Source organism: Ictidomys tridecemlineatus, chromosome 10, assembly GCF_052094955.1.
Source record: "Ictidomys tridecemlineatus isolate mIctTri1 chromosome 10, mIctTri1.hap1, whole genome shotgun sequence".
Classification (NCBI taxonomy): Eukaryota; Metazoa; Chordata; class Mammalia; order Rodentia; family Sciuridae; genus Ictidomys; species Ictidomys tridecemlineatus.
In genome coordinates this window covers 9,316,277-9,338,449 of record NC_135486.1, presented here as the reverse complement: position 1 = coordinate 9,338,449, position 22,173 = coordinate 9,316,277, and the positions used below count along the sequence as shown (strand labels likewise).

Here is a 22,173-nt window from a genome sequence, read left to right as displayed (position 1 = left end):
TAACAGTTGTAAATTTCTGAGTTTATAAATTGATTCAGCACCTCAGTATTCCAAATACTTCTCAGAATTTGGATTTTGATTATAATGGAAAATCGAATGTTCTGGAGTAGACTTTTCCCACCTTGGCACTATTTCTGTATAGTACAGCAGAGATTTTCTGTTGTGAGAAACTCTCCTGTATATTGAAGATAGTTCAACAGTACTGTTGGTCTCTCTTCTGTAATAAACCCCACCCCCATGTGATAACCAAAAATGTCTCAGACATTGCCAGTCATCCCTTAGGAAACAGAGTTGCCCACAGTTGAGAAATATTATTGATGCAGAGCAATCTCTTTTGGTCATAGACCAGGGTACTACTTCTGGATCTAAAACTTACTACTATGTCAAGTCACTTAGCCTATCTCCTCTGCTGCCTTTTCTTTCTCCTTCTCCCTCCTTTACTTCTTCCCTCTTTCTCCTCCCTCTTTTTCCTTTTCCCTCCCTACTCCTTCACCACTTCTCTCTTCACAGGCTTAAAATTCTTGAAGTAGTAAACATTGTAAAATGTGGTTTTTAGTTTTTTAAATTGTCCTTTAACTTACACATTTATGATGGTATTTACAAGGGCTCTGGATCAGTTCATTAATTTTCTATGTTGAGAAGGATAATAAATTACTGATTGAGCTTATAATTGGAAATCCTGGTCTTTTCAATTAATCCTATAATTTTCCTGGTATCTTCAGGTCATTGTTGGAAACCCCATTGTTTTCATAGTTTTTTTTTTTTTTCTCTTTCAAATTAGAACGATTTAGGCTTAGATCCTTGTTACATTTGAAGTTGTATTATATCCTGACGTCAGTGCATTTTGGTTTTGGTAAAACAGAGACCATCACATTAGCAGGAGCTAATAGGAGTGGAGTCTGGCAGTCCCGGTGTGAGTCTTGGTATACTGTGAAAATTCTTTTCAGTTTTGTTTAAAGCAGAAGTTCATAATTATTTATCTAATTGTGAGGCCCCTGAAACTTCAGTCATAAAACATAGCCTCTCTTCTGTGCATTGTTGCTGGTAAGTTAGAGCCAAGTGATATACCACTCAAAGCTGCATCCAGATTATTAGCATTACATCAAATTGGACCATGTCAACTTGTTCATATTTCATCTTACATATAAGTAAGTCTTCCTGTTTGCAGGTTGGAAATGAGATGGCAGACACGTCTTTCACTTTATTTATTCCCACTTGAGAACTCGTCTTAATCTCTTGTGATCCTGTTATTAAGCTATATAACCTTACTGAAACTCAGTGATTTAATCGTATGCTTCTGCATAATGTAAAGATAAAACTGAGGTTTTTCTCTTTACCCCTTTGCTGCCAACAGATAGTTCCCTGTATCTTATTTCTCAGACCTCATGTCCTAATTTACTATTTTTCTAGATTAAGCTAGGCACGGTGGCACAGGCCTTAATCCCAGCAGTTTGGTAGACTGAGTAGAAGGATCATGAGTTCAAAGCCAGCCTCAGCAATTTAGCAAGGGCCTAAGCAACTCAGTGAGACCCTGTCTGTAAATAAACAAGGACTTAGGATATGGCTCAGTGGTTAAGTGCCCCTGGGTTCAATCTCCAATATCTTAAAAGAAAATCTCAGGCTGGAAATAAAATCTACATAGATTGATGCCTGGGTGTCAGGATATCTTTTGTGTTCCTAGGCTAGTTCCTCATCTTATACCATGCTGTTAGTCTTCTTGTATATCTGGTTAGTACTGTTTTTTTTTTTTAAATCTATTTTTTACCTAAAATTTTCTAATTACTCAGTTTTCTGTATCTACTCATCCTTGTTCACAAAGACAGAAAAATGTTTCCATATTTTGTAGATTGTTATATGCATAATGGAAGAAACAGATACTGATATGCATATTTAGAGAAATGTCCATTTTTATCATATATTTTATTGAGAAAAAAGGTATCCATTTATGTCAGTTGTGAATAGCTTGAAAATTCTGAATGTACCCAAAGTATACATCCTGTTTATCATTTTGCCCAACTGTTTTGACTACCAGTCTAGTCATTTATCTTTCTTTTGGCATCTTGGAGTTTTGAATGTGGACCAGTGATAGTCAGGTAGGATAGATGAATGAGAATGAATGAGAAATAATGAAAAATTCTAGTACTGTTATAATATAGAAAGGAGCAGAACGTGTAACTTGTTATATCTGTTCCTTTGTGGGTTTGGCATTTATTGATTTGAATTCTTAACAGGACTGTATGCTAGATTTTAAGGGTAAGAGACGAGTGAAACCAATCCTTTCTTTTAATTGGGAAATGGAAGAGGGGTTGACCATTACATACAGAGATAAGTTCAAGATATGATGTTACTGTTCTTTAAACTATAGCAGGACCTACTCTGGACTGGCAGTGAGATAGTAGATGCTATAAGATGCATCATATTGTTAGTATTTTGATGCATTTAAATTTTATAGATAAATAGTATATATAAAGTCCAGTGCAGAAAAGTCATCTGGACTTTTGTTCTGATAACAATTATTATTTTTTAAATGTGTTTTTTTATTTATTTTTATGTGGTGCTGAAGATCGAACTCAGGGCCTCGTATGTACTAGGCCAGCACTCTACTGCTGAGCCACAATCCCAGCCCCTGATGACAATTCTTTTTGACTATATATAGATTACTTTTTCTTCCAAGAGGCATTATTTGGTAGTAAACCAATTGATAAGAAGTATGATTAGTGTGCCAAAGAAAAGAGGATGTACTTTTCTAGATCCTAGAACAGTTTTTTATATAATGAAGAAAAACTCTTGACTTTTACAGATTTTACTTACCTTTCTTTTGTAGTGCTAGAGATTGAACCCAGGGCCTTGTACATTCATAGCCACCATTGAACTATACCCTCAGCCCTTAACTTTTTGTCATATTAGTGACCATTTTTGACCTATTTTTTAACGGAAGCCATTTGCTATCACCCCAAAGGTTCTTTTGTTTCTCTGTCACCCTCTCATGTTTAATAAACTTTCTAGATTCTCTTCTTTATGATTTTCTTTATTTGAATTAAAAGTCTTGTCATATGTGAGTATTTCCTGTAATGTTAACGCATTCCCATTATCTGGTAAGCAGGCTATATATTTCTCCATGTTGGGAGAAATGTTTGTACATCTATATAATGCTTCTCTCATAATTAAAATGAAAACAAACATTTAGTATTTTTTTTTGGCTTCACTGAATTTTCCATATAGGAAATTTTTTGTCAGATATAGGCATATCTTGTAAAATATGGTAATCCTACCCTTGTCATAGTTGCAATAGGTAATGATGTTTCTGGAATACTGTGCAAGTTATTTGTTTAATAGGTTTTTGAGTTTTTATTATGTGCCAAGTATTTAGTCCAAATTTTAGGCTCTTGTGCTATGCCAAGACTAACGTTACTTTGATTTTTTTTGTATCTTTCTTTTTTTTTTATTTGACAGTAATGAATGTGAAATGAGAAATAGTTGATAACCAAAACGGTAGAAACTGATGGATGTAGGGTGTTTTTGTTTGTTGAAAAGTAGAGTAGGGTAGGTTGATAGAATAGTCATCTTCAGTTTATAAAGCTGAGGTAAATTTATAATAATTAGGATACAGAACAAAAAAGGTACTTTAGGAATGATCTTTATAAATCACCTTTGTAATTTCTTTTTTTTAATATTTATTTTTTAGTTGTAGTTGGACACAATACCTTTATATTATCTATCTATCTATCTGTTTATTTATATGTGGTGCTGAGGATTGAACCCAAGGTCTTGCACGTGCGAGGCAAGCACTCTATCACTGAGCCACAACTCCAACCCTTACCTTTGTAGTTAATCTTAAGTCATTTTTTTGATAAAAATATTGTATATTTCTGTTAGAAACTAAAGGATATCTATAAAAAACATTTTTTATAATTATATAACTCACAAATACTCTTTTTCATTGGCAAATACTTTTTTGACATTGTGGTGAATGTCTTTTTCAATTTATTTAAAATGTACATATATAAAAATTGTTTAAACAAATGTCAGATGATATTGTAGACACTGTATCATAGGTTCATAGGTCATTACTTTAGTGCAGTGGTATATTGGTAGGGTGATTTTTTTTTTTTTCCTTATGTAAGTTTGATATTTTTCTGTAATTTGTTTGAACAGTATTTAGACAGGAATTTGATATAAGAAAGAGGAAATTTTCTGTAATCACATTTTTTCCAGAAATAACTACTAATAGGTTATTTTTATATCATATATTGAAAAATGATTTTTATTGTCAGTATATAGAATTCATTGAATTGAAATTTACAAATTTCATTTAGTTGACTTCCTAGTGTTTTGATTGCTTTCATTTTAGTTGAGTCTTTACAGATAGCCCTTCATTGAACACCTTTCTACCTATATATTTTCTTAGAATAAATTCTTTTTTTAAAAAAATTGTTCTAATAGTTATACATGGTGGTAGAATGCATTTTTGACACATATTTTATAAATGGAGTATAACTTCTCATTTTTCTGGTTGTACATGATGTAGAATTACACCAATAGTGTAATCATATATGCACACAGACTAATAATGCCTGATTCATAAAATAAATTCTTAAAAGTAAAATCCCTATGCTAAAAGGGATGCAATACCTTACCAGTTTTCCTGTAACTTTCTCTCTAGTAAAGTTATGCTGGTTACATTTCCTGCAAAAATACATAAAATGATCATATCTCTGTGTCTCCTTCTGTATGACAGAATTTTCTTTGTGTTTCTCTCTACTAAAAGGTAATATATAGATTTGGATTTTGTTGTTGTTACTAGTGAAGGTAATGGTTTTTTCATGTGACTTTTTGTATTTTTTTTTCTTTTCATTTTTATTTGAATGCACTCTTAGTATATTAAGGATATAAGCACTCCAGTAACTAAAATGTAAGCTTTGCTTGCTTAAACTACACTATAGACATTTGATTTTCTAATATTATTTTATACAATGTAAATTTTATAAACTTAAAATTTAGTACCTTTAAAAGTTAACATATAATAAACTTGCAATTTGAGTTTATTTTCACATAACTTGTATATTATTCATGCAGTAGATGCTCTGTATATCTTATTCATGAAGTAAAAATAAAAGCTGAAATGAATTGTTAAGATTATTTATGTTGATTTAGAAATATAAGACTGTCATTTTGTGACCAGTTTTAATTTTTTCAGTTTTTAAGTGGATTTAATTAAGCTTGTTTTATTTTTTCCCTGCTAATAGCTACAAGTGTATTCATCAGAGTTTGGAGGACAATAATAGATGTCCCAAGTGTAACTATGTTGTGGACAATATTGACCATCTCTATCCTAATTTCTTGGGTGAGTCTTTGGAATTATTTTTACTTTATAAAAGGATGATTTGTTTTCCCAAAAGTATGTGCTGGCACTAATTTGTTCAGAAAACCTAGCTCAGAGGTAAGCAAGTTTCTCTCTACCACCCACCAAGGTACTTTCTTCTTTTTTGGCATAGCTTCAATATGTTGTTAGTAAATATCACATTTAAGTTTCAAAAAGAAAAAGAAAAAATGAGCCAGGTACGGTGGCACATGCCTGTAATCCCAGCAGGTTTGGATTCTGAGATAGGAGGATTGTTGAGTTCAAAGCTACCCTCAGCAATTTATTGAGACCCTAAGCATCTCAGACCCTGTCTCTAAATAAAATTTAAAAAAAAAACGGCTGGGGACATGGTTCAGTAGTTCAGTGCCTTTGAGTTCAATCCCTGGTACCAAAAAAAGAAGAAAAAAAAAAAATTAATGCTGCCTTTACAATCTTTTGTAGATGGCTGGAGAGGATGTGAGGCTTAAGGAGAATGCTAAAGGTCCGGAACAACTTTATGTCTCTCTATGCAATATTACACATTCCTCTGCTTCTCCTGCTGGATTAGCAGTGAGAAGTAACAGGAAGTGGTTCACAAAGAAGGGAAACCCATGTTTGGTGAATATTGTGGAAAAGGGGAGAAGTTGTATATGAGAATTTCTAAATAAGGGAAGAGAATGTGTGAACTGGGAAGGCAGTTGAAAAGTCAGAGCTAGGGAAAGAAGACACAGTATTTTTACACAGAAGTGGTAAAAACTGGAGAGGAAAATCGAATTATATCATGACCATGTATGAATATGGCATAATGAATTATACTGTTATACATAATGTACTAATTAAAAATCTGCAGAGACATGCATCCATAAGAGTAAATAGTAAATGCTTAGAAATAGTATATAATTAGAAGCTGATGGGAACAATGAAAAAAAAAAAAAAACCTCTTCATGTCAGATTGCCTAAGATATTGTGAGATACCTTTAGTTTGAGTATTTGAATAGGAAGCCAGATAAATTGTCAGATTAAAGTAGGCATATCAAATATTGATATGTATCTTAAAAGGTTGACTTCATTCTAAAGAGTATTACACTCAGAGTTAGGTGTTGTGACTACTTGTGTATTCCGATCAGCCAGAAAATCTCCACCTTCTATTTTCATTCTCTTGTCTGTCTCTTCTTCCCTCCAGGACACAGTCTTTATGCTCCTCTCTGCTCCTATCTATCTCCTTGGGTCCTGAGACCTCTCTTTTTTCTCCTAAGTGTTGTTCAGGTTGGGGCATTAACACTCAATACTATACATAACTGAAGTACCTCAGCCTGCTACATATCATATTCAACTTCAATGTGAAGTTTTGGGCCTATCCTCAATATGAATAAGAATGTAAAAACTATTAGAACACAACAGAAAAGACTAATGCTAAATTAATATGCCAAGGAAATAGGTAAATTATTCATGAAGGTGACTGATCATAAGTAGGATGGGCCACCTCTAATGAAAGAATAAAGAAGTACAATGAGATGACAATGTCTGGCGGCTCCAGGATAGACTCTGAATCACTGGTTTTCAGGGAAAACAGCCATGGAGTTATAAGGCTGGAACCTTTAGCCCCCTCCATCCCTAGGGAGGAAATAATGCTGAAGGTTGAGATGATCACCAGTGGCCAATTATTTGATTAAATATGGCAACTTAGTGAAGCCCATGTAAAAACCAGGGTTCAGAGAGTTGTGAGTTGCTGAACATATGGAGGAGCTGGGAGGGTAGCATGCCTAAAAGCTTCCTGCCTTTTCCCCACCTATCTCATACTCTATATATTGATGCATATGGTTCTTCATTTGTATCCTTTGTAATCAATCAGCAAAAATTTAAAAAATACAGATTGCATACTCATTTAGATGGTTACTATCAAAAAAAGAAAGAAAGGAAAGGAAATAGAAAAGGAAAGAAAGACAAACAGGCATTGACAAGGATGTGGAAGAAATCGGGACCCTTGTGTACTGCAGGCAAGGACATAAAATATTGTATCCCCTGGAAAACAGTATGGTGGTTCCTCAGAAATTTAAAAACAAACAAAATTTCCACATGCTTCAGCAATTCTATTTTTGAGTGGATACCCAAAAAAAATTGAAAGCAGGGGCCAGAAGAGATATTTGTATACCCATGTTCCCAGCAGTGTTATTCCCAAGAGCCAAGAGGTGGAAGCATACACATTGTCTATGAGGGGTGCAGGGTGAATGAATAAATGAAATATAGAATAAACATACAATGCAATATTATTCAGCTTTAAAAAGGAAGGAAATTCTGACACAATATGCTACAACACTTTCAACTTATGCTCAGTTGTCCTTACCTTAATATACTCTTTCAGTCATCTTCTCTTCTAAGACTTATTCTGCAGCTGCTCCCTACCTCCCCCACCGTGAGAGTGTGTGTGTGTGTGTGTGTGTGTGTGTGTGTGTGTGTGTGTGTGTACACGCATACATTTGGTTGTCTTTCTATCTTCTCTGTCTCTCACTGTCTCTTTCTCTACCTTTCTCTGTCTTTTTATATAGAATTTGTAAATTAAGTTTTATTACTTTACTAATGAATGGTCCTCTTACTCATTGATGTAGAAGACACCATGCATTCAAAGTTTAAGATCCATGTTTAGAAACAAAGTAGATGGAACCTGTTTCCTTACTACTATCAGGCACTATCCTAAGTGCTGTGGACTTAAATTCATTTAATTTCTGTTACAGTCTTTTGAAATAGGTACTGCTGTTACCATCTTCATTCCTTAAGTAAGCAAACTGAGAAGGCAGAGATAATGGGTAACATGGGTAAACTTTTATGGGTAGTAGGTTGTGGAATTGGTATTTGGCCCTAAGCAGTCTGGTTCAAGAGTCAATTTTTTTTTTCCTTTACTGTCTTGGCCTCTGAAAAGACAGTTGCTGGAGTGGAAGCTTTAGCAGTAAATATGCATTTTTCTCCTACCATGGATATTCTAGGGCTCCATAAAGTTAAAATTAACAAGTGTATAGACAGTAGTGCAAGTTTAGATCTCAATTTTGTGAACTAAGTTTTGAAACGAGGTTTCAAGTAAATCCCCATTTTGATTTAGAAATATAAAAGTGTTAAAAGAGACATGTGAAAAGGTTATGTTAGTAAGGTTTAATTTATTCACTCAACAAACAGTGGGTGCCTACTATGTGCCAACCACTGTACATTGTTGAATATGTTAAAGGTTGATTCATTAAATGCTTTAATTTGTAGATTAAAGAAACTAGCTGGGCTTTTTTCCCACTTTTCCCCAGACAAGAAACATTGATTTTTTTAAAAAATAAAATTCCAGAGTTATAGAATGGAATTTATTGTGTTGCTATTCTTGTTTGTCAGTTATCGCACAGTTTCCAAATGATTTTCCCTTTCAATGTGTGGCTGACATTTTAAAATTTGCATGCTTAGCCTATCATATATATCTTGGATTTTAAGAAAGTTTTTTTTTTTTTAAATTGTATTTTAAAAAATATTTCTGTATTTACTTACTTATGATACTAGGAATTGAACCTGGGGGTTCTCTACCACTGGGCTACATTCCCAGTCCTATTTATTTATTTACTGAGGCTGACCTTGAATTTGTGGTCAATGGGATTGTAGGTGTGTGCCCCCAGGTCTGGCTTTTGTTCATTTTAAAGTACAAAAATTAAAAAATTTTTCATGGTGAAGTAATTTCAGTAAAATGTACTAAATTTTTTTTTTTTTTAAGTTTATTACCCAGGAATTATTTCTGGTCATTATAGGATTTTTTTAAAATATTTTTTTTAGTTGTAAGTGGACACAATACCATTATTTATTTATATATTACACATGCTAGGTGAGCGCTGTACCATGAGCTACAACTTCTGCCCCAGGAATGGTTTTTAAAGAAGAAAATACGATTTATTTATTTATTTATTTTTATGTAGCTACATGAAAAGTGTGTTCTAGTAATAGAAATTTTAGTTTTGGTAAATATAAAATTTTTATCCATTATGTTTTCTTTTTAGCTTTTATCTGCTAGAACCATTTAAAAATTTTTTTGGCCTTTAAAAACTCTTATAAGTGTTATAATCAAATTCAGTGCTTTATGAAATTTCTTATTAAAATGTAATGACATAGAAAATGTTAGTTCTTTAAAAACCATAATTTTTTAACTGTTTATATCTGTAATTCAAACATTACACTCTTGTTTACTTATTCCTGTTTATTCCCTTCCCTTATTTCAAGTTCTCTGTTTTTGTCTTTTCTATATTATAATGACAATTTTGGGAAGTACATACATTTCAGGCTCTTTAGAGTCAGACTTATATATGCTCACATTTCTACTCTTAATTCCTAACTTTTATTAATCCTTCATATAATCACTGTCTGTATTAGGGTTCTCTAGAAGAACAGAATCTACAGGAAGTATAATTATAAAAAGGGGACTCTTTAGGTTGGCTTTTGTTACCAGAAGCTGAATAGTCTGCAGTGGCTGCCTGTAGGCTGGAGAGCTAGAAGAACCCGTAGCTGTACAGTCCAAGAGGCTGAAGCCCCAGAACAAGAGGGATCAGTGGTGCTACTCAAGTCTTGAGACTGAAAGCTTCCTGAGGGTCACTGTGAAAGTCCTCTCTGCAAGAGTGAAGAAGCAATAGTTCGATATCCTCAGAGGACTGCAGCAGCAAATAAGAACCTGTTCAAGAGGCATTGAGCTGGCATCTGCTGCTGCTTCCTGTTCTTCCAACTTTTATTCCATCTAAGCCATCATCCTATTGGAAGCTGCTGCCCAAGCTTAGGGAGGGTCTCCATATCAGTTGGCTATGCCACATGCCAGTCATTCCTAGACACACCCTCACTGACATATCCATCAGCCTCTTAATCCTTGGCATCTCTTAATTCAATCAAGTTGACAATTTAAATCAACTATTACAGACTCCAAGTTTCAACTATATCTATTTTAACTCATTTCTAGCTGACTTTGCTTTTCTGTGTCTTTCTCATACACATGCTTTTAAAATTTCTTTTCTCATTCTTTTTCTGCTTTGTGAATTTCTCTGTCTTTATGTGGCCCAACTCTTTCACCGTTTTGTGAATCCTGCTTATTAACATTGATTGATACAATTTGTGTACTTTGTAAATCTATTTTCAGTGATAGTATTGATTATCACATTATGTTGCAACTACTGCATCATATCTGTCTTACTATTTTGAGTTCCTTGATATCTTGGATTGTTTTATTTATCTTCTAATATGGTTTTGATATTTTTTAAAAAAATATTTATATCTGCATTGTGGCACAGTGGAAATTATTAGATGGTTGAGCTTGGGTCCCAACTCTGATTTTATATTGTCACTGTGAGTGCTTTATTCTTTCTGTCCTCATATTCCCTCATTTCTAAATAGAATAATGTGTAAGATAATGTCTATAAAGTGAGGTACATGACATGATAGTGCTAGTTTCCTGTTAATCTTTTTTTTTTTTTTGTATTAGTATGTGTTGACTAAAAAAAACACTCAGAAAAAAAATGTAAGTAAAAGTGACTTAAACATTATGGAAAATGTATTGATTGATGGGCAAAGAATTTCTAGAACTTGTTAATCCAGTAATGTGTTGATACATTCGTTCTTCCATTCCCAGCATGTGCCTTGGGCCTTTGGCTAGGCACCCTCAAGTTTGAAAAATGGCTCAAAGCATTTTCATGTATCTTCCCCTTATGAAGGCAGGGGAGAAATTTGTTTGTTTGTTCGTTTTTTTCTGTCCTCTCTTTGAAAGGCAGCGTACCTCTCATTGGTTAAAACAATGACCACATCATTGTTGGGAGGATATGAATGTCTAGATTGGCCTTTCTTAGTCAAGAACCATACTGTGGGGCTGGAATTGTGGCTTAGCGGTAGAGTGCTCTTGTAGCACACACAAGGCCCTGGGTTCGATCCTCAGCACCACATAAAAATAAAATAAAGGTATTGTGTTCAACTATAACTAAAATGAAAAATATTGAAAAAAAAAAAGAACCATCCTGTGGGCTTGGAGAGGGATCTAGGCTTTCTGAAAGTTATGTTACAGTTTGCCATTTAGAAAATAATCTTTTTACCAAGAAAAAGGATAAGATGCATTTGGGATAGGTAAATGACAGTGTCTTCTGTGGTATTTTTTTGAAATTTTACAACAAAAACAAAACCTTTTAGTGTTTATATCTTCTTGTAAATACTCAGATACCCATTCCATTCACATGTGTAACATGAGACACACAGTGTTGAATTCTCTTTTCACAAGTGTCATTAATGAGAAATTTCATATTCTGAAGAATTTTTTTCTGTTTTAATAAAAGTTATAATGGTAATAGGTGTGGGAAGATTGTACTTTGAAATAAAACGAAAAGATAATAACACTTTCTTTTTAGCATGTTTTTAAGTTTGAACTTTGTAAAGTTAAAGTAGAATCCATCTGTGTTAGTCAGCTTTTCTGTTGCTCTGACCAAAATACCTGACAAGAACAACTTATAGGAGGGAATGTTTATTTTGGCTCATGATTTCAGAGATTTAGTTCATGTTCATTGCTCTGGGCCCAAGGTAAGGGAATTATGATGGAATAGTGTGGTGGAGAAGCACTGCACCATTCATGGCTGGCCAGGAAGCAGAGAGAGAGGGAAGGGGTGAAGTGGCCATAGCGAAGATGCACCCTTCCAGGGCAGGTTTCCAGTGACCCACCTCTTTTCAGCCTTGCCCAACCTGCCTATAATTACCACCCAGTTAATCCATTTAAACTAGGATAAACTGTTAGGTTAGAGCTCTCTATCCATTCATTTCACCCCTGAATATTCCTACATTAACCCAAGAGCTTTTGGGGGATACCTCATATTCAAACCATCAAAACAGAACTATTAGAAGATGTACCCCCCCAAAAGTACAAATTATGTGAATATTTTGTTTGTTTCTAGTGAATGAACTCATTCTCAAACAGAAGCAAAGATTTGAGGAAAAGAGGTTCAAATTGGACCACTCAGTGAGTAGCACCGTATGTTTCAACTCTTATTACTATTTTTAATAAATTCCATTTTATTGTTTTTATTGAATATTAATAGATGTTAAAATTTAGTATATAACTGATTTTTATTAAATAAAAATCGTGTAAGATTGTTCTATTTAAATAACTTTCTTGACTAATTAATACTTGGCTAGAGTTTTGAAAGTTCTGATGGGATCACACTGAGGCAGAGTTGGCTTGTAATATGTGTCATTTGAAGGAGTATATGGCAAAGTGGAAATAATGGGCAGATACTTGAAAAAACTGTTGAAAAGATTCTCAGTTCAAAGGATTAGCCCCAGATTACTGAAGTCAAGTGAGCTTAAACTAACACCTTACCAAGTACAAAGTTTGATAATATTGGTAGACAAATAATTTAAATTGTGTTACTTATTTTGAAAAGAAATTACACTTTCAGAGATTCTGGTTTAACATTTGTCTTTAATGTGTTATCAAAATTTATTTAAGGGCGAAAAGTTATTAAATTATAACTAAAAGGCAGTGGTAAGCCACTAGTTAGAAGGAGTAGGTTGGAACATTATTTTAGTATATTTTTGGTATCTGTGTAATAGAATAGAGGAAATAGCAGGTAAACATTTGTTTTAGGGTCTCTAAAGTAATCTTGTCAAGAAACTATTGTGTTTCTTCTTTTCATTTTTAGAATGGTCACAGATGGCAAATATTTCAAGATTTGCTGGGAACTGATCAAGATAACCTTGATTTGGCTAATGTCAATCTCATGTTGGAGTTACTAGTGCAGAAGAAGAAACAACTAGAAGCAGTAAGTGGAAGCAAAGTTTAAAAAACAATAATTTAATTTTAAATGATGATCCGTTTTTACAATGAAAAGATCTGTAAATTTAGGTCAAGTTTTATTTTTATTGGTCTAAAAACATCTGCAAAGTTATTCTGACAGACTTTTCAAGTTAAACAAAAAATTCCTTTTAACCTATCTGAAGTGTTTGTATTAATAAAAGCTGAATGTTAAAGACCATGAAAAAGTAAAGTTTTATTTTAAGAGGAAACAGTTATATTGATTATTTTCTTCCAGTGACTGTCTTCCTTGTCATATCCTTTCATACTTGAGATTTAGAGCAGAAAATAGAAATTATTTTTATCTCTATAAAATAAAATAACTTCAGCAGTTCTCTGGTAGCAGCAACAGTCTCTGAATTAATTAAGAACATTATTTATAGAGTTGTGTATATCTAAATATACCTTATTTCATGTAATTGAATGAAAATAAAGGTAGAATTTTGTTTATATAAGTAGGTAAAAAAATTGTAAATGGGTTGTATAAAATGGAATTTATTAGGAATTTAATATGATATAATAAAGGCAGTACACACCTTAACATAAACAAATACCCTGACTGAGCTGAAGATAAGGGGTATATAGCTTTAGAAAGGGTGTCTGAGTAGCTTACATGTACAGAAAACATGAGCTGATCAGCTAGATTGAGATTAGAACTTTGTCTTCTCTCGAAAACTACAAGCAAATGAGATTTTCCAATATTGTTGGGAGTCTTTCTTTCATTTATTGTATAAAATATAAACAAAGAAGGTCTTTTAAACTTCATTTTAAATTCTGCAGCTATATACTGATTAATTTAGCTTGGATTTGGATCATCCTGAATAGGCTGGGAATGTTTTGGTAGGGAAAAGTGTTGAGGTTGAATCAGTGAGAATGGGTATCCAAATATTCCTTGGCAAAAGTATTTTGTAAGCTATAAAGCAGTTGAATGCAAAGTAAAAGATTTACAGATATGATAAAACTGTGTACTAAGCAGCAGTTAGGGCAAGAGCTAAGAGCTAACCCTTATTTATGTTGTAGGGAGAGATCCTGCATTTGGACATCAGGTACTTAATATATTAAAGATATGTCACATTTGCATCTGTTATCATTTTTCTTCTGCTTGAAGGAAATCCTTTATTATTTCTTTAGTGCAAGTCCTCTGGTGGTGAATTAATACTTAAATATATTTAAGTCTTTGACCATTGTGTTTGAAAGGTGCTTCTGTATAAATGTAGAATTCTAGGTTGACTTTTCAAAAGATGTTACTTCAATGTCTTCTGCCTTGCATTGTTTCAGATGAGCAGGCTACTTTTATTCTTATCTATGGTCTTCTGAAGGACACCTGTTTCTTCCAGTTTATTCTTTTTATGGCTTTAAGTGTTTGATTATGCTGCACCTTGATATAGGGGACCCCCATCGTGTTTCTAGTTATTGGGATTCTTTGAACTTCTTGAATATATACGTTTATAGTTTCCTTCAGATTTAGAGATATTTCAACCAATATTCAAATATTTTTCTTCTCTTCCAGTTGGAAACTTGTTTATTAGTTTGAAGCTGTTTCACAGACATTAATGAACAATTCTGTTTATTTTGTTATATATTTTTCATCTGTATAGTTCATTTTGGATAGTTTCTCTTGTTATTTTCAAATTCAGTAATCTTTTTGATCTCTCTCTCCTTAACAAGCTTATTGTTTTATCTAACTTATTGAACATGCTTACTTAAAATGATGCTTTAATCTTTGTCTTCTCTTGTCCGTATCAATATCTGCTTAGTTTGAAGTTTCTGTCTTCATATTTTGAGATACATTTACCTGTCTCTTTGCATGTATATTAATTTAATTATTGGATGCCAGGAATAATTAATTTCATCTCGTTCTATACTGGATATTTTTGAGCTGTGTTCTGACATACAGTTAGGTTATTTGGAAATAATTTTCATCTCTTGAAACTTGTTTTTAAGTGGGACCAGAGTAGTTCTTTCGTCTAAACTAATTTTGCCCGACTGCTAAGAAACCTTTTTGGGTGTTCTTTCTGATTTCTGTCGTGTTTCTAGATTTTCTTTCATTCAGACTGCTGGGAGCCTATGATATTTCTGGTCCTTTGAGAGTTGTTGTTTCATATAGTTGAACTGATGATTTGATAATGGTAGGAATGTAAATCTTAGTTCCTCTTCTACCATTTTAGCCAAGAGTGGGAGCTCATTTATTTGCTTTTAGTTCTTTAAAATTGATTGTGATTTTTAGGATATGACCTCTTTTGTTCAAATGTGACACTTGCATTTGAAAATATTGTCCTTGGAGTGGTATTATAAATAGTTAGAATTGGTTAATGTTATTCAAATCTTTTTCTCTTATTTTATCAACTATTGATAGAGGTATGCTTTATTTTGATTATCTACTTTTTAATTATGTATTTTTTTGTTTGTTTCATGTATTCTGAAGCTCTGTTATTAGGTTATATAATTTAGGATTCTTATGTCTCCTGATAAATTATTTGCTTTATTTATTATGAAATGTATAATTTTATTGCTAGAAATGATCCTAATTGTGATGTCTACTTTGTCTGATATTGATAGAACAATAGCACCTTACTTATAATTGTTATATTTTTTATCCTTCACTTTCATTCTGTCATTGTCCTTTTAAAGTGTGAGTCTTAATAGTATATATGGTTTATTTCTGTTCTTTTTTAAACACAATAAGCTCATTTAGTGCAAATGCAATTTATATTCATTTAAAGTGTGTGTGTGTGTGTGTGTGTGTGTGTGTGTGTGTGTGTGTGTGTGTATGGTGCTGGGGAGGGAACCCAGGACTTGCATATATTAGATAAGTATTCTACAACTGAGCTACACCCCCAGCCTCTAATATAATTATCGATATGGTTGAGTTTGAGTCTACTGCATGGTGTTTATTTTCCATTCCTTCCGTCTATTCTCTATTCTGTTTTTCATATTTTGCCTTTTATAGAAATCATTGAGATTTTAATTTTGTCTTTTAGTATGCCATTCTATCTTTTCCATGTTTTGCATAGTTTTATTGTATTTTTAATGGTTCCTGTAAAGATTATACATGTCTTTTTCTTTTCACAATCTCGAGTTTATAATATCACTTCAAGGACAATATTTATAGTCAACCTTGAATCTTTATTATGCCACTTTAAAGGAAAACATAAAACTTTAAAATAATTTATTGCCAAACTGCTTTTTGAGGTTAAAACTATGTTATAAATTCTGATAAATATTGTTATTTTAGCCTTAAAGAGTATTTTGAAAATGTGATTAAAAAAACTTTGATGTATTCTTTCTTTTTTTTCCCCCCCCTTAGATCTGGGCTTTCGTCTGGCTCATTTTTCCTTTATCTGTGTAACTTTCTTTACTCTTTATTGTATAGTTGCTTGTTTTGCTATATATAGAAGCCTAGAGTTTTCTTTTTTCATTTACCACTTTAACAATACCTTCATTTTTTTTTGCTTCCTTTGTTTTTGATGAAATCAGCAATCATTTTTACTGTTTTACTAAAGATAATACACCCCTTTTCTTTATTGCTGCTTTTAAGATTCTCTTTTTGACATTGGTTTTCAGCTGTGTGACTATGATATTCCTAGGTTTCATTTTCTTTATGTTATTCTGGTTGTGTATCATGGAATAGAAATATCTACTGTTTGAATATTGTCAACCATTTTGTTCAGCACTTTTTTCTCTTGATTTTTAGTAATATATTATTATAAAATTTCATTAATCACATATTCCTGATGCTCTGTTCTTATGTTTTTACTTATAGAAAGTATAAAATAAATAAATATACAACAAAATAAATTAATTATATGTACATTTATATTTATTCTGTGTATCAGGTTAAATGATACATATTGAACTTTGAATTCTTTATTCCTTTCCTTTGTTGTGTCTAGTCTGCTTCTAATCTCATGCAGTATTTTCGGTGTCTTTTCCCTCCTACCTCTGCCCTTCTTTCTGGAACCCAGGGAGAGACCCTGCAAGTACTTTACTACTGGGCCACACCCCCAGTCTTAGTGTTTTTTCCTTAAAAATCAGACATTTTTCGTTTCATTTTTTCATTTCTTTTTTTTTTTTGAGAGAGGTGGGGAGAGAGAGAGAGACAGAATTTTTAATATTCATTTTTTAGTTTTCGGCAGACACAACATCTTTGTATGTGGTGCTGAGGATTGAACCCGGGCCGCAAGCATGCCAGGCGAGTGCGCTACCGCTTGAGCCACATCCCCAGCCCTCATTTTTTCATTTCTAATAGTTACATTTCTTTCATTTCTTTTCTATAATTCTGTATCCTTTGCTTATTTTGTCCACTTTCCCTCTCAACTTTTTACCAACTTATAGGAATATTTTAATGTTCTTTGTTGATTATTTAGCATCTGGGTTATCTGAATTTACTTCTGTAACCTTTTTATCCTTTGATTTTTCTACTACTTTTCATGTCTTGTAATTTTTTAAAAATTCTGTCCTATAAGTTCTACATTTATGAGTGGTATAGAGACTAAAGAAGTTAACATATATTTTTCCTGAACACTCTTATTTTTCTTTATCAGGGAGAAATGATGAGAGACTGATTTTTTGGGGAGAGCGTCTAAATCAGGACTTATACCTAAGTTGGGGCTCAGTTGCTGCTTGAATTACTTTCATTTTAATGGCATCTAATAATAATATATTTTTTGAGTTCATATACTTTTTGTTATAACTGTAGGAGCAACTTTTATCTTTTAATCTGAAATAGATCTGTTCCTATTTTTTTAATATCTATTTTTTTGTTTATTTTATTTTTATGTGGTGCTGAGGATTGAACCCAGTGGCTCATACATGTCAGGCAAGCTCTGTACCACTGAACTACAACCCCAGCCCTGTTCCTATTTTAACATGAGTTTTGTATTATGAAAGTGTTATCTGTGATAGTAGTTCTTCCAAATTTTAGTTTTCATTCTGTGAACAAATATTCTTCTCATGCTTTGAAGCACATGTATTCTTAAATTGTTTTGAGTTTTATTTTAGTCAACTTTTTCACTCCTGTGACTAAAAGACCTAACAAAAACAATTTTAGAGGAGGAAAAAATTTATTTGGGGGCTCATCATTTCAGAGGTCTCAGTCCATAGATGGCTGGCTACTTTCCTCAGGGCTCAAGGTGAGGCAAAACATTGTGATAGAAGAGTATGGCATTGTGATAGAAGAGTAAGGAGAGAGAGACTCCATTTACCAGATATATATATACCCAAAGGCACATCCCCAATGACTGCTCCTTTAGCCACTCCCTCCCTGCCTTCAGTTACCACTCAGTTAACCCCCCCATCAGGGGATTAATTCACTGCTTAAGGCTCTCCTAATGCAATCATTTCTCCTCTAAACCCTGCATTGTCTCACACTTGAGCTTTTTGGGGACACCTCACATCCAAACCATAACAGATATATTTATGTTCTTTATATTTAATTTTTAATCAGGTTTTCATATCTTCTTTCTACTTAAAAAACTTTCTTTTAAAATCAGTTTATAATAAAAAACCCTGTCTAGTACAGAGAAAATTATATTAGTTTACTAATGTGATTATGGATTTTTCAGTTTTCCTTCCATTATTAGATCTTTTAGTTTTATATCCTCCACTGTACTGAACACATAGAATCGGGAAACCCTTCACTTGTAAGAAGATTCAGTACCTAGTCTTTATTTAGAGCTGTTCACTTTACCAAACAGCAATGTTTTAAAATTGTCTTGTCTTAATGTACCAGAGGCTTTTATGCCCCAGGACCATTCAGCAAGGTAAACTTCTGGTTAAGTAAAAGCCTTTTTTTCCTCCTATCATGTAAAGAGCAAGTGAGAACTATTAAGAGAAGTAGAGTTTTGCCTGGTAAGCAGATCATTTGTATGAAAGAGAAATATGGAAGGTTGAATATTTGTGAATGAATTTCCTGAAACCTTCTGTACCATATATACTATGGATCTGTAACCCAGTGTGTAGCCTGCTGTTGACTTTGCAACTGGAATATTCTTTAAATTTTTTGTTTTGAATTAGATTTAAGGAAAATAATTTGTTGATATAAAGAAAAATTGAATAATTGTTTTGTCATAAATAAGATATGACAAAATGACTTAGTTTGAGAAAGGTTACCTGTTCATTTTTATTGATAGGGAATCTGAAGTCAAGCAGCAGGGAACCCACTCTTAAAATTAGGTAGTATTCCGGTTGAAATCCCAGAACCCTTGACTTATCACATCTGGAGCATTCTTTTTTCTTTTTCTTTCTCTCCCCTTGGCTTATTACTTCCACTTGCTTCCCTTACTCTTAAAATAAGTCATAAACACTTCTAATTTACAATGTCAAATGTTATTAATAAATAAGTTTTATAGCAAAAATTAGCATTCCCTAGTTTTTTATCATTCTGTATCAGCTGCCTAGATAAAACCTTTTCAGTTTTGTATTTTACTTTTATATTTCTATTTATTTTTAAACTCAACATGAAAATTGTACATATTTATGGGGTTCCATGTGTTTTGATATGTGCATACCTTGTGTAATGTTCAGATCACAGAGTAAATAACTCTATTTTCTAATAGACTTATTTCTTTGTGACAAAAACATTAAAATTCTTTGTTTTTGTTTTTTACTTTTTTGAATAATGTGTAGTGTATTATCATTATCTATAGTAATTCTACTTTGCAAAAATAACACTCCTGTATTATTCTAGTTGGAATGTCTTATGCAAGTAGAAACATTTCTTCCCTAAACATGCTAGATGTTCTGTTGAGATGGTACTGTAGAGTTCCCAGTGCTTGGGAGGATGTACTCTGTAAATAAAAGCATAAGGACCAAATTATTCATTCATAATAAATATAAAAAGATCATCTTCATGTTACCATGTTTTAAAAAATTATTTAATTGTAAAACATTAATTCAGTTGTGTTTTTCTAATTTTAATATTCTATTGTGATTATAAGTTTTTGTTTTTATCTCTCCTTGTTTGCCTCAACTTAAAATTTTCATATGTCTGTTTCATTGCTTATGCTTTTAAGTGCAAAGATCCCCACCCTCTCCCCAGAAGAATAGATAAATTTGGGGAATGAGTGTGAAGTGCTTGTGTTTTTTTTTTCTTTTTTAAGTATGTATTACATATTAGTGATTCTTCAGATTTTAATGGGCTTATTTTTATCATCTGGACCCTTATTAAACAGATTCCTGGCATCTTTTCTAGAGCCAGATAATCAGAATTTCTAAAATCTGACCCTGACTCTATTTTAACAAATGCCCCAGATAATTCTGTTTCATGATCAGATAAATGGAAGTTTTATTAGTCTTTCATATTTATTTTTGTTTTGATATTACTCCACTAGACTTTTTTATTCTAGCTTTCCAACAAAAATGTTTTAAAATTATATTTGTTTATGAACTGTCTTTATGATTACTCTCTTTTTAGCTTTTGATATTCTTTTTACATATATTTATCAGATTCACTTGGAATTCCTTGGTTATTTGGTGAATTTTAATGGAAAATATGAATATTTATTTTTTATGTTTTGATATATAGTAAATGTCAAGGCTTACAATTATCACTTCTCAGTTTCATCTTTCAGTTACTAATTAGGAGTAATATGGTTTCTATGTAAATGGTAGGTGTGCATTTTTGTGTTCGTACACACCCACCATTTATGATAGAAACCATGTTTCCAAATGTTTGGTTTTGGCTAACATGTTCTACAAAAATATATTAATTCTCACGCCCACTGAGTAGATATTGGTAAATTTGGCTTTTGAAAACCATGAATTTCTTTGTATTATGCAAAAGGAAATTTTTATGGGAAGATTGATTTTTATGTCAAGAAATTGTTAGTTCCTCTATGAGTTTTGTCTTGATATTTGACTGTGGAAGAGAAGCCATTGCCCAGAAATATATTCGTCAACGTGTAGAACACATGTTTCTTAAAATTAACATCAGTTATTTTCATAGAAAATTGCTTGCTTTTTGAAATGTCAGCCAAGAAGTGGGAAAACCGTTTAGCTAGAAGCAGTAGACTAATTGAAATGAGTGTGTAAAGTTGCTTAATGTTGGCTATACTGTGGTGTTAGTGATAACTCTGAATTCAAAGTGATATTTTTAAAAGAACAATTACAATTTTTTGTTGTAGGAATCACATGCAGCTCAGCTACAGATTCTTATGGAATTCCTCAAGGTTGCAAGAAGAAATAAAAGAGAGGTATATTATTTTGTGTTTTACATAATATTTTGTGTACTGTTGTTGACTTTTCTTTAGAAAAACCTTTCATGCTAATGAAATATTTAAATACTTAAAAACATTGACTTTCAGGACATTTTCTTAGGCTTTCTTTTAGTGTAAAAATTTGATTTTTTTTAATCCTTTTTTGGAGATGTGCTTAAAGTTTTCAGAAAGATTTACACTAATGATTAACCTTAAAGCTATAAAAAGAGAGGATAGAATATCAAATGACAGCTAAGGTTGTGGCCCACTGGTGGAGCGCTTGCCTGCCATGTGTGAGACACTGGGTTCGATCCTTGGCACTACATAAAATTAAAAAAAAAATAAAGGTATTAAAAAAATAATTATCAAATTACAGACTACCCTTTATCATGGAAAGAAAATTTAGGGAAATGTAATTAAAGCCTTCAGGGTTAACAGTTTTTCTTACAGAAAAAAAAAATGCTTGTGGGGAAAATAAGTAAAACATAGCCACATATTTAGAACTTGGAAAGTCTAAATCATGCAAAGTAGCTAAAAAAGCTTTATATTAACTGTTTTAAAACCAGTGTTCTTATTTAACATAACATTTCTCAAGTCATTTTCACAAATGTATAAAATATGGAAAAGTCAAACAGAATTTGCATAGCATATGATAGTTACTCTGATATCTTGTGTATTTATTTCAAGTCTAACCATCTCAAATCTCTGATATTTTTACTTTAAAAGTTGTCATATTTGGGCACTTTTTACTCTTTAGAAAAAAGCATAACTATTATGTTCTGTATCTTCTTTTTGAAAATAAAAAATGA

The 22,173-nt window shown here is 32.4% G+C and overlaps 1 protein-coding gene across 8 annotated transcripts in view; it reads left to right on the top strand.

Annotated features, from left to right (window-relative positions):
• Cop1 (COP1 E3 ubiquitin ligase) overlaps positions 1-22,173 on the top strand; it is a 173,350-nt gene that overhangs the window by 21,924 nt on the left and 129,253 nt on the right. For 5 of the 8 annotated variants that reach the window (XM_078022366.1, XM_078022367.1, XM_078022362.1 and 2 more), the window contains exons 3-6: positions 5,247-5,344; positions 12,271-12,347; positions 13,018-13,137; positions 21,293-21,361. In XM_078022366.1, the coding sequence (XP_077878492.1) occupies positions 5,247-5,344; positions 12,271-12,347; positions 13,018-13,137; positions 21,293-21,361 (364 nt within the window). The remainder of the gene's footprint in view (positions 1-5,246; positions 5,345-12,270; positions 12,348-13,017; positions 13,138-21,292; positions 21,362-22,173) is intronic. The other 3 variants (XM_078022363.1, XM_078022365.1, XM_040278683.2) reach the window with 3 other exon arrangements.